The sequence below is a fragment of the Carcharodon carcharias genome, chromosome 25 (assembly GCF_017639515.1).
Source record: "Carcharodon carcharias isolate sCarCar2 chromosome 25, sCarCar2.pri, whole genome shotgun sequence".
NCBI classification, from domain to species: Eukaryota; Metazoa; Chordata; class Chondrichthyes; order Lamniformes; family Lamnidae; genus Carcharodon; species Carcharodon carcharias.
The window spans coordinates 25,610,467-25,623,621 of NC_054491.1; the positions used below are offsets into that span (position 1 = coordinate 25,610,467).

Sequence of the window (13,155 nt, forward strand, 5' to 3'; positions counted from 1 at the left end):
AAGGCGGGCGGGAGGGGGAAGAGAAGGCGGGCGGGAGGGGGAAGAGAAGGCGGGAGGGGGAGAGAAGGCGGGGGGGAGAGAAGGCGGGGGGGGGAGAGAAGGTGGGGGGAGAGAAGGTGGGGGGAGAGAAGGTGGGGGGGAGAGAAGGGGGAGGGGTTAGAGGTGGGGGGAGAGAGGTGGGGGAGGGGGGAGTGGGGAGAGAGGGGGTAGAGAGAGAAGGGGGGAAAGAGAGGTGTGGGGGAAGGGGGAGAGGAGGTGGCGGGGAAGAGAGGGGGGTGGAGAGAGAGGGGGGAGAGAGAAGGGGGATGGGGGAGAGAAGTGGAAGGGGCAGAGAGAGGGGGAGGAGAGAGAGAAGTGGGGAGAGAGGAGTGGGGGGAGTGTGAGAGGTGGGGGGGGGGAGAGAGGTGGGGGAGGGGGGAGAGAGTGGGTAGAGAGAGAAGGGGGAAAGAGAGGTGTGGGGGAAGGGGGAGAGGAGGTGGGGGGGAAGAGAGGGGGGTGGAGAGAGAGGGGGGAGAGAGAAGGGGGATGGGGGAGAGAGTGGGTAGAGAGTGAAGGAGGGGAAGAGAGGTGGCAGGGAGGGGGAAAGAGAGGGGGGGAGAGGGGGTGGACAGAAAGGGGGGAGAGAGAAGGGGATGTGAGGGGGGGAGAGAGAGAGAAGTGGGTGGAGAGAGAGAAGATTGTGGGGGGGGTGGTGGGGGGAGAGAGGGGGTGAGAAGGCGGGGAGTGGATGAGTAAGGAGGGGAGTGGTGAGGAAGACGGGGTAGGGAAGCTATTAGTGAAAGAGATTCAAATTCTCCACAAAACAGAGGATGCTCCACATTTTCAATTTGAGAAAAGGAAATGGCTAATATTTATTGGATATCATTATTTCATATTTTATTGGACACATTGGATATTTGGCAATTTTAAAAATTCCACTGCACAGCCACTCAGCATACATAGAAAATACATTCAATTTAGCAGAGTTGGACTTCCCAATATATAGCTACATATCTGAGCAGGTTAGCAATATATTCAGTAGAGGCTAAAGCACTTATATTAATTTGTTCATTTGTGTTATCCGAAAGTTATGATCACAGGTTTGGAGCACAGGTGCTGGAAGAGTAGCCTTGATCAGAGAGTCTCCAGGGGCTGAACCCCAAAACAGCCCTCTCTCTATCTCTATCTATCTATCTCTCTTACCTTCCCTCCATACTGCCCTTAATCTGCATCATCAGGATGATTACCCCTTCACTCCAATATCACTGCAACCTCTGCAGCCTCTGTTGGCTGTGATCCCCCTGCCTGACAGGGTTACCCACAGGAGAGATCAGAGATGGAAAGCAGAGATTGGGATTGGCTCCTTCACGTGATGCCAACTTATTGAAATTCCATCTCTGCCCAGCGAAGTCACTGACATTATAAATAAAATTAAAAAACAAAATTGCAAATGAGAGAGAGAGAGAGAGAAGAGGCAGGGGTGAGGGGGTGGTGGAGCAGGGCAGGGGCTGGGGTGATGGGATAACAACATAGAACAATCGCTCATTCTGCCAAGGAGATGCAGTCATTGCCAGTTCTGTTCCAGTTGATGAACGTTAGTTTTGACTTCCGCAGGGCAGTGCATCCAGGGCTTGAAGGACAGTGAGTGAGAGGAGGAGGCTCAACATCCAGGGACTGCTCAGCACAAGTCCAAAGGCACCACAGGTTGCAATATCTCCTAATATATTGAATGAAAGAAAAAGATAGTGTTAGAAAAGCTAACCTTGTATTTACAGGTGACAGAAGGCAGCACAGGTTCCAGCACAGTACCAACACCAGGCTGCATGTCTATTCCTCTACATTGAGTGGCCAAGGCAATACAGTACAAAGGAGGTTTGCACCAGTCCTTTTAGTCCCACTCCTCTCCTCTTTCACCTCATGGGTGTATTTTTCTCCTTCAACTATTTATCCAATTCCCTTTTGAAGGATACGATTGAATCTGTTGCCACTGCCCTTTCAGGCAGGAGATTCAAAATCCAAACCACTCATTGCATAAAAACAGATTTTCTTCATGTCACCACAGTACATTTCACCACTGACTTTGTGCAGTGATGTAAATGGCTCTGAGCTCCTCAATAGTTGGTGCTCTTCACCAAGAACACTGACTATTGAGGAGCTCATTATTTGCATTTGACTTTTTTGTGTCAAAAATAAGTGACAGTGAGTCTGCAGCTTGGTGTATATCAGAGTTGTTGCTGAACTAAGAACACAAAGAAATGTGAAACAGGCTGATTCACAGTCACTGCTTTACACTCGTACGGAGTCAAGATCAGAGCCCTTTGTGTGTCTTGTAGTGACTTGAGCATGGAGTGTTACTCATGATGAAATTTTACCACCTCTGACTTTTGTTCTAATTCTTTTTTGAAAGTTGATACTCTGACTATTATAAAGATGTTTCAAAGACAATCTAACCTTGAGATGACTGCACAACAAAAGAATAAAATCATACAAAATCATACTGGAAACATGGGATGAAACCTTACCACCTCTGAATTTTTTCAGCCACCAAGGCTTTTAGCAGGTCCTGGCACCAATGGTGTTGGCCTATGGCACAAGGTCACAATCTTACAGGAGGCTGCCAATTAACAGGCCATCTCTGTGTTCACCATCCAATTAAGGGCAACAGGGGGTTTTCCAAGGTTCAATCAGAGGGTCTGAAACTGTGGACGGTTGAAGACATTCTCAGTGTCATATAGCAATTTAAAAGTGAAGAATGGCCACAGGTGGCAGATCAAGCCCTTCCACAAATTGCCTGTGGCCGCGGCTTTGGGGAGATTTAGAGGAGGCACCAACAGCTCTCTAGCCTGCTGCCCAGAGGCCATCTTCGCTACCCTCCCGGCTGTAGCCTCAGCGGGGAGCCTGTCCGATGTTGGGAAGATGCCAGTGGCATTTTGCACCCAATCGGTCCCTATACTGGCCTAATTGACTCCCTGCTGACGAGATGACCCCGTCTCCAACGAGAACGCTCAGAGGCCACTGTGTCTCCTGCCAACACAAGGTGAGTAACAATACCTGTCTGCGCGTAAGCAGATAACCAGTGAAGTCATTGGCCGGAGACACAGTGCTAGCAAAACCCGTCTTTCACAAAAACTATGATAGAGGGGAGGTGAATATTAAAACAATCACAGAAACTTTGTTTCCCTTCCTGGTTACAGAAGAGTTAAAAAAAATAAGCCCTGAACGATGTGGGCTGTGTACATAACTGCTGTGATAAACAGCAAACACTCCCAGGACAGGTACAGCATGAGGTTAGATACAGAGTAAAGCTCCCTCTACACCCTCCCCATCAAACACTCCCAGGACAGGTATAGCACGTGGTTAGATACAGAGTAAAGCTCCCTCTACACCGTCCCCATCAAACACTCCCAGGACAGGTACAGCACGGGGTTAGATACAGAGTAAAGCTCCCTCTACACCGTACCCATCAAACACTCCCAGGACAGGTACAGCATGGGGTTAGATACAGAGTGAAATCAAAGAACAGTTTTTAAGTCTGTTACTTTTAAGCCAGTAGAAAGCTTGGATATTGAACATTGGTGCACCTTTGACATGACTTTACATGAATAAAGACAATGGATGTGACGCTCACTAATTTTGTCTGACTGGTTGACTTTATTGTGATTAATCTTCACTATTACTGGAACTAGTTGTTCGTGTTAATTTTGTTTGTGACTATATTGCAACCAACAGAAGAGGTGTCTCCCTGCGCTACAGTGACAATGTACTGATCCCTCTGCCATCGTTCCCTGTCCCTCCTCCATCAGGGAAAGGCCATGGAACCTCTAGTTGCATAAGGCCCTTTGAGAGACACTGTGGCATTTCCTCATGTACTGATGAAGATATTCTTACCATGCTTAACTGGAATTGTTTTGTTATAGTCATTCTTTACTTCAGTGTCTGAACAAAGACGGCACATGTATTTCCCCTCATCAGATTTACCGAACCCAGTTAAGGTGAGACGCAGCAACACATCTGTCATGTCTACTTCTGCACGATTCTTGAAAGCGGGGTGTCCCTTCTCGGGGTTGAGGGTGCTGTTGATCAACAATATTTCGTTCTTTTCTGTGATGAGACTCCATTCATATTTGATGGCACCAGTGCTGCTCTTTCTGTAGTTGCAATCAACACGCAGTTTCTTGGTTTCTATGGTGCAAGCATCTATCTTTGTGATCTCCTGGCTTTCTACCATGGACAATACTGTAAAATAGGAATAGAATAGCTTACATTTTACATCTTTGCTATAGTTTAACCCTGCAGTCCACGTGGTGTAGATACAGACACAGTGCTGTTAGAACATATGAACATATGAATTAGTAGCAGAAGGAGGCCATTCAGCCGCTCGAGCCTGCTCCACCAATCAATAAGATCATGGCTGACCTGAGTGTAACCTCAACCCCACATTCCTGCCTACCCCCGATAACCTTTCACCCCCCTTGTTAATCAAGAATCTATCCAGCTCTGCCTTAAAGATATTTAAAGACTCTGCTTCCACCACCTTTTCAGGAAGAGAGTTCCATAAACTCATGGCCCTCAGAGAAAAAATTACTCCTCATCTCTGTCTTAAATGAGTGACCCTTTATTTTTAAACAGTGACCCCTAGTTCTAGATTCTCCCACAAGAGGAAACATCCTCTCCACATCCATCCTGTCAAAACTCCTCAGGATCTGAGAGGTTTTAATTAAGTTACCTCTTACTCTTCTAAACTCCAATGGATACAAGTCTAACCTGTTCAGCCTTTCCTCATAAGACAACCCACCCATTCCTGGTATTAGTCTAGTAAACCTTCTCTAAGCTGCTTCCAACTCATTTACATCTTTCTTTAAATAAGGTGACCAGTACTGTACACAATACTCCAGATGTGGTCTCACCAGTGCCCTGTACAACTGAAGCATAACCACCCTATTTTTGTATCCAATTCCCCTCACAATAAACAATAACATTCTATTAGCTTTCCTAATTACCCGCTATACCTGCATAATAACCTTTTGTAATTCATGCACTAGGACACCCAGATCTCCGAGGATGGGAGTTCCAGGATTTTGACCGAGCCCAGTGAAGGAATGGTGACACAGTTCCAATCAGGATGTTGTGTGAATGGGAATGGAACTTGTAAGTGGTGGTGTTCCCATCCGTCTGCTGCCCTTGTCCTTCCAGGTGGTAGAAGTTGTGGATTTAGAAGGTATTGTCAAAGGAGCCTTGGTCAGTAGCTGCAGTGCATCGTGTAGATGGGTCACACTGCTACCACTGTGAGTGAATGTTTGTGGATGTGGTGCTGATTAAGTGTGCTTTGTCCTGGATGGTGTCGGGCTTCTTGAGTGTTGTTGGAGCTGCACTCATCCAGGCAATTGGGGAGTATTCCATCAGACTCCTGACTTGTGCCTTGTAGATAGTGGATATGCTTTGGGGGGTCAGGAAGTGAGTTACTCACTGCAGAATTCTGATAATACTATTACATATCAAAAGGAATTGATAGGATTCTCTCTTGTTGGAGATGATCATTGCTTGGCACTTGGATAGTGAAGCTACAATGATATCACACTAACTAGCCACAACTCCCCCTACCCAGCACAATGCATGAGCACAACATACTCCATGTTAGAGATCCAGTAATGTTTTCTCTGTAGTGATCAAATATTATTGGAAAGGAAATTGACAGCAGAGTCACCAACTATATTCAATGGTTCTTATTCCCTCCTTTTCCAAGTTATTGTTTTTTATGTTGGACTGAGTTGGGAAAGGAGGGAGATTTGGTTTTAATTTCAATAATCTTTAGTGAAACCCTGACACTGGAGATATTTGTAACCAGACTTGATGAGTCTTATGGTTTAACTGGCTGCACAATGCATGGAGCCTGTATAAAAATATCCCAACCAGACTGCCTGCTAATACCCTTAAAAGCAGAAAATGCAATTGCCAGGAAAGCACATACCTGCCAGAGCAGATAGTATCAGCAGCTGCTTCATCTTTAGAAAAGGCCAAATACTTTCCACAATCCAGTTTCTGCACCTGTCAGATAAACAAAGTTCCTGTTCAGAGTCACCTCGAAGCTGCCTCCATTTGCCTGATGTGTGTCTAGCCTCCCATAGCCAATCAGTTCCCAAAAGAAACTGAGGCAGAACCGTCCACCCTGGGGTGAGCAAGTACAGTGAAGTTGACCCTTCAGTCTTTAAATCTTTTAAATGTTTTCCATTATGGTCCTTGACCAGTTCTACCATGATTGGGTGTCAGCAGTGGCTCTAAGTTCCTCTCACAATTCTGAGTCAGAGTCATGGGTTCAATAGTTACTCTAGATATTTCAGCTAATAGTCCAGACTAGCACTCCAGTGTAGTACTAGGGGAGTGCTGCACTGTCAGAGGGTCAGTACTCAGGGAGTGCTGCACTGTCAGAGGGTCAGTACTCAGGGAGTGCTGCACTGTCAGAGGGTCAGTACTCAGGGAACACCACACTGTTGGAGGGTCAGTACTGAGGGAATATCACACTGTCAGAGGGTCAGTACTGAGAGGGTCAGTACTCAAGGAGTTTAGTACAAGGATGGTCTGGGGGAGTAGGGGGAGGCCTGTTCAGTTAACAGATTTTCCCAATGAACTGAAAGTTACAAAGAAAGGACATTAGAAACAAACCACTTAGCCATAACGAGTGTGCAGACAGACATGGGAGATTGGAAGAGAAATTAGTCTTTTTAACTTCTTCAATTAAAATTACTCAAAAGAAAAATGTTCAATTTCACTGTCATACAAATGTACGAATTAGGAGCAGGAGTAAGCCACTCAGCCCCTTGAGCCTGCTCCGCCATTCAGTAAGATCAAGGCCTTAACTCTGTCATGATAATAGTTGATTGTGGTTTTGGACTCCAGTATTAGATACTATACGGTACTCTGTACTAGATAAGGGGGTCATCTGAGCTGGGGGTTGAAGGTCAGATAGCACACGTTGGAATCTGTCTTGGTAGAGTTCAGATACTGCACATGTGTGTTCATGTTAGGAAAATGTGTCATCAATAAAGTTAGCTCAGCTACAAGGTCGATGGCCTGTGTACATCAATGAAACATAAAACAAGACTTGGTGTTAGAAGTAAACTAAATGCAACAATGGAGGTTCTGAAACCACCGACGGAGCTTAGTTTGGAGAGAAATCTTGCTGAAAACTGGAGGAAGTTCTGGCAGTGATTTGAGCTGTACCATACAGCGATGGACTGTGATAAATAAAGGCCCTCAGTGCAGTCTTCCATCTTTCTTCACATAGCAGGGGAAGAAGCCCTTGAAGTTTATAACACATTGACATTTGAAAGTGATGAGAAATGAAATAACTTGGTAGAAATAATGGAAAAATTCAAAGCCTATTGCAGCCCTATGAAAAACATCACTTATGAAAGATACCGATTTACATGCTTGCAAGGGAGTGACAACATTAATCAGTATGTAATAGAACTGAGAAAACGAGCTAAATCTTGTGAATTTGGAGAGATTGAAGAATTACTTACCCGAGATAGAATAGTTTGAGTGATCGCAAACATCTCTCTGAGGGAACAGCTTTTGAGAGAAGTTGATTTTATGCTGGAGAAAGCAATACATATTTGCAGAGTGGTAGGGACAACGAAATGCCTGACTAAAAAGATGACAGATGATGCTAAGCCACATGTTGTTGAGCATTTAGATGCAGTTAAACAGAAACAGCCCCGGGAAAGAATAAATAGACAGTCTGAAGGTAAAAAGAACAAAACTGCTATTAAAGCATTTAAATGCAGCTGATGCAGAACAGAGCATTTACCATGTAGTTGTCCAGCCTACGCAAAGCAGTATAAGAACTGCGATAAACTAAATCACTTCGCTAAGATGTGTAAATTGAAGAAAGTGCACATGATTGACACAGAAACTGAAACTGAACTTTTCATTGGTGCAGTAACAACAAATTTCAAAGAAGGCAAATGGAAGGCTGATTTTAAAATTGCCAACATGATGGTGAATTTTACGCGTCAAACAGGTGCACAAGCAAATGTCATTCCCATGAGCCTGTATCGTAACATACGGAAAGAAAAACAGCTAACTAAACCAAAAGTGAAGCTGTCTACTTACACAGGTGAAAAATTGCTGTAGAAAGCAAGTGCACACTTAAAGTGAACTCCAAAAAACGGTATCAAGCACTTCCATTCATAGTGGTGAAAACTGACACAAAACCCATTCTTGGAATCAAAGCTTGTGAAAATCTGAAGCTAATCAAGAGAACAATGACTGTCACCACTGATGACATCCTGAGCGAGTATAAAGATGGCTTCCGGGGAATTGGCTGCCTACAAGGAGAACACACCAATAAGACTGATGAAACTGTGACAGCCAAAGTACACCCACCCAGAAAAATACCAGTAATGCTGAGAGACCGACTGAAAGCAGAGTTGGATAGAATGGAGAAACTTCACATCAAGAAATCTGAAGAACCGACAAAGTGGGTTAACGCAATCATAATTGTAGAAAAATCAGATGGGAACTTGCAAGTCTGTCTGGATCCCAGAGACCTAAACCAGGCAGCACAAAGAGAGCATTACAAGTTGCCTCAGTAGAAGAGATCAATGTGTAAGTTAGCTGATGCTAAATATTATTCAGTCTTCAGTGGACGCTTCAAAGACTGGCCTGGGAACTGTACTTTTGCAAAATGAGGCACCAGTGGCGTACACTTCAAAGACAATGACTGAAACACAGCAGCGGTATGTCTAAATAGAGAAAGGAATGCTAGCAATTGTGTTTGGCCTAGAACACTTCCACCAGTTTGTCTATGGCAAACATGTGGAGGTAGAGTCTGATCATAAGCTTTTAGAAGCTATACTTAAAAAGCTCCTGAACTGTGCACCACCAAGAATCCAAAGATTACTAATGCACCTGCAGAGAACCAGGTCAGAGTTAATTACAAACTTGGCAAGGAAATATAATCACAGCCACTCTGTCATGTGCATACATACCCATCACGGAGGAAGAGGATAAAGAAATGAAAGCATGGGAGTCACATGCTGACAAAGAACATACCTGTGGTTGTAACCAAACTGGATGAAATCAGGTACACGACCAAGGATGACATCACCCTGAGAAAACTGCCCAGCAGATTGTGTGGGCCAGCCAGGTTGCACATTGGAGCAGAGCCCTTTCTGCTGTACAAAAGTAACATAAAAACATAGAATATAGGAGTAGGAGTAGGTCATTCAGCCCTTTGAGCCTGCTCAGCCATTCAATATGATCATGGCCAATCCTCAACTCAATGACACACTCTCCCCAGACCCCTTGATGCCTTTAGATTCCAGAAATCTATTTCCTTCTTGAACACATTCAGTGACTTGGCCTCCACGGCCTCTGTGGTAGAGAATTCCACAGGTTCACCACCCTCAGTGAAGAAGTTTCTCCTCATGTCAGTCATAAATGGTCTACCCTATATCCTGAGACTGTGACCCCTTGTTCTATACCCCCAGCCAAAGGAAATATGCTCCCTGCATCCAGTCTGTCCAGCCCTGTCAGAATTTTATATGTTTCAATGAGATCTCCTCTCATTCTTCTAAACTCCAGTGAATCCAGGCCTAGTCGGCCCAATCTCTCCTCATACGATAATCCTGCCATCCCAGGAACCAGTCTGGTGAACCTTCACTTCACTCCCTCTATGGCAAGTATTCTTAGGTAAGGAGATCAAAACTGCACTTACTACTCCAGATGTGGTCTCATCAAGACCTGTACAACTGCTGTAAGGCATCTTTGCCCCTGTACTCAAGTCCTCTCGCAATGAAAGTCAACATATCATTTGCCTTGACAGAAAATGTGGGAAAAACTCAGGAGGTCTAACAGCATCTGTGGAGAGAAAGACAGAGTTAACGTTTTGAGTCCGTCTGACTCTTGAGTCATACAGACTCAAAAACGTTAACTCTGTTTTTCTCTCCACAGATGCTGTTAGACCTCCTGAGTTTTCCCCGCATTTTCTGTTTTTGTTTCAGATTTCCAGCATCCGCAGTATTTTGCTTTTATCATACCATTTGCCTTAACTGATTGCTGCACCTGCATTCTGGCTTTCAGTGAATGGTGTACAAGGACACCCAGGTCCATCAACATTTCCCAATCTATCACCATTTAAATAATACTCTGCTATTCTGTTTTTCCTACCAAGTGGATAACTTCACACTTATCCACATTATACTGCACCTGCCATTTGTCTAAATCGCCTTGAAACCTCTTAACATCCTCCCCATTGGTCACATTCCCACCAAGTTTTGTGTCATTAGCAAACTTGTAAATATTATATTTGGTTCCCTCATCCAAATCTTTGATATATAATGTGAATAGCTGGGGCCCAAGAACTGATATCCCTGCGGTACCCCACTAGTCACTAACTGCCACTCTGAAAAAGACCCATTTATTCCTACTCTCTGTTTCCTGTCTGCTAACCAATTCTCAATCTATGCCAATATATTACCCCCAATCCCATGTGCTTTAATTTTACACACTAGCCTTTTGTGTGGGACTTTACCAAAAGCTTTCTGAAAATCCAAATACACCACATCCACTGAATTCTCCCTTATCTATCCTGCTAGTTACTTCCTCAAAAAACTCCAGTAGGTTTGTCAAACATGATTTCCCTTTTATAAATCCATGCTGATATTTTCTAAGTGTCCTATTATCACATCTTTTATAATAAACTCCAGCATTTTCCCAACTACTGAGGTTAGACTAACCGGTCTGTAATTCCCTGTTTTCTCCCTCCCTCTCTCCTTTTTTTAAACAGTGGGGTTACATTTGCCACCCTCCAATCTGCCAGGATTGTTCCAGAATCTACAGAATTTTGGAAGATTACAACCAATGCATCCACTATTTCCAGGGCCACTTTCTTTAGTATCCTAGGATGTAGATTATCAGGCCCTGGGGATTCACCGATTTCAGTTCTATTAATTTCTCCAGCACTATTGTTTTAGTAATACTAAGTTCCTTCAATTCCTGCATCTCACAAGACCCTTGGTTCCCTAGTATATCTGGGAAGTTATTTGTGTCTTCCTCCATGAAGACAGAACTAAAGTAGTACTGAACTTTCGTAAGGAACTCCGTGTAGCAGAATGAATATTTTTTGCAAGTGAGAAAAGATCATAACTCCTGCAAATCTGAGGAAAGAAATGCTGCAGCTCATACATAAAAGTCACCTCAGCATAGAAACATGCAGGAGAAGAGCTCGAGATGTAATGTATTGGCCTGGAATGGGAGCACAAATCAGGGAAATGGTGAATGCGTGTGCAGTGTGCCAAAAATACAGTAAGTCACAACAAAGTGAACCACTTCAACCACCCATGTTCCAGAGAGGCCCTGGCAGAAAATTAGAGTGGACTTGTTCACATTTGACAACACTATGTAAAGTGCCAAATATTCACAATCCAACAGAATGGTGGAATGTACTGTGCAGACCTTAAAGAAGGTTGAAGAAGGCAAAGGCGGATGGAAGAGACCCCTACCTGGCTCTGCTGGATTTCAGGAATACTCCATTAGAGAGCACTGGATCATCTCCTGCACAGTTGCTGATGGGGAGAAGACTAAGAACTAAGCTTCTAACTGCACCCCGACTGTTAATTCCACAGCCAGTGAGCTACAGCATGCAGGACCTGCTCAAACTGAGACATCAGAAGCAGAAACAGCACTTTGATCGATGTGCTCGACCTCTGCCTGACCTGAACATGGGGAGAGACAGTGAGGATTCAGCATGAACAGATCTGGAATCCTGCTGTTGTCACACAAATCACAAGAGAACCAAGGTCTTACGTAGTGCAGACTCCAAATGGATAACAGTACAGAAGAAACCGGAAATTCTTACGGAAAACAAAAATAAACACAAGCCTGCTCTGAACCAGAAAGTGTAGCTGAAGATCAAGAATCAGAATGCACCAGTGAAGCAACAGATACCAGGCAAAGCCTGATAGTCCTGAAAACTACCCAAGGGGTGATAGTGATGCAGAGCTGGAGAAGGCCCCTTATCTTTCAAAATCATCTCTGTCACCATTCAGAACATCCAGTGGAAGAACTGTGAAAAAAACCACAGAGATGAGTAAGGACAAAAACAGACTGACCAAAACAGAGCAATAAAGAATTTTGTTTACTTAAGTTGTATAAAAGTTTTTTTAAAAAAAGGAAATGTCATGATAATAGCTGTTTGTGGTAGTGGACTCCAGTATTCAGTACTATGCGGAACTGTGTACTAGATACCAGGTCCACTGACCTGGCGTTGAAGTCAGCAGATGTTATAACTTGTCTTGATAAGAGTTTAGTTACTGCAGACCTGTTCATAAATGTGTTATCAATAAAGTTAGCTCAGCTCCAATGTCGACGGTCTGTGTGCATCATTAAACAAAACAAGAAACAAGGCAAACTCTTAATCCGCGTTATCCTCCATAATCTTTGACTCCCTTGTTGCTGTCTTTATTAATTTAACAGCCCTGATCTCATTCGGAGACTTGTCCTTCACACCCAGTCTAAAGCTGTGGTTCCTGCGAAACTTTAAGCTTTTTTTCTCTATTACCTGATACGACATGGATTTGAATAACTACAAAAAGCGAATGAGGTGTGAAACTGGGACTTCCCCCGACCCAGACTAAAGCTAATGGGGGACCAGGCAGATAAAAACAAAAAACTGCGGATGCTGGAAATCCAAAACAAAAACAGAATTACCTGGAAAAACTCAGCAGGTCTGGCAGCATCGGCGGAGAAGAAAAGAGTTGATGTTTCGAGTCCTCATGACCCTTCAACAGAACTGGGACAGCCTGGCTCGGGGGTTTGCAGATCTCAACTTACTTTCCACCCAGATCAATTGTAGAAATTGTTTCTGCATTTCACTGTCCAGCTCGTGACCCCTGCATCCTATTACCCGCAGTCCCTGGCTGCCTCCACCCTTTCCCGCATTGTAAGCAGCGGAAATCCGCATTAACTTTGCCCCAGAGTCCGGTTCCGTCCGCACTCCGCAAACTGAAAAAAAAATTAACCCGCAGGAAATCTACAGAATGTTTCCCCATTGACTCGGGATTTATTTCTGTCTCATCTTTTTTTCCCTTCACCCCGGGCTTTGTTTATTTTTAATGATTCTCCACTTACTCAGGTTAAATCTCTCAGCTGAGATAACATGATGCATTTTGCACA

General features: G+C 44.2%; 1 protein-coding gene across 1 annotated transcript; it reads right to left on the minus strand.

Annotated features, from left to right (window-relative positions):
* Positions 1–826: 826 nt before the first annotated feature.
* Positions 827–12,849, minus strand: LOC121269656 (thy-1 membrane glycoprotein-like). The gene is made up of 4 exons (XM_041174432.1): positions 12,814–12,849; positions 5,948–6,024; positions 3,868–4,215; positions 827–1,696 (listed from the first exon to the last, which is right to left on the minus strand). Exons 2-4 carry the CDS (start codon positions 5,979–5,981, stop codon positions 1,575–1,577), a joined length of 504 nt encoding a protein of 167 aa, XP_041030366.1. The 5' UTR covers positions 5,982–6,024; positions 12,814–12,849; the 3' UTR covers positions 827–1,574.
* Between the last annotated feature and the right edge of the window lie 306 nt (positions 12,850–13,155).

Coding starts and splice junctions, on each gene's coding strand:
- LOC121269656 (XM_041174432.1), bottom strand. CDS start 5,981: ATGAAGCAGCTGCTGATACTATCTGCTCTGGCAG. Junction 4,216..5,947: donor GATACTATCTGCTCTGGCAG/GTATGTGCTTTC, acceptor CCTATTTTACAG/TATTGTCCATGGTAGAAAGC. Junction 1,697..3,867: donor AACAATTCCAGTTAAGCATG/GTAAGAATATCT, acceptor TCAATATATTAG/GAGATATTGCAACCTGTGGT.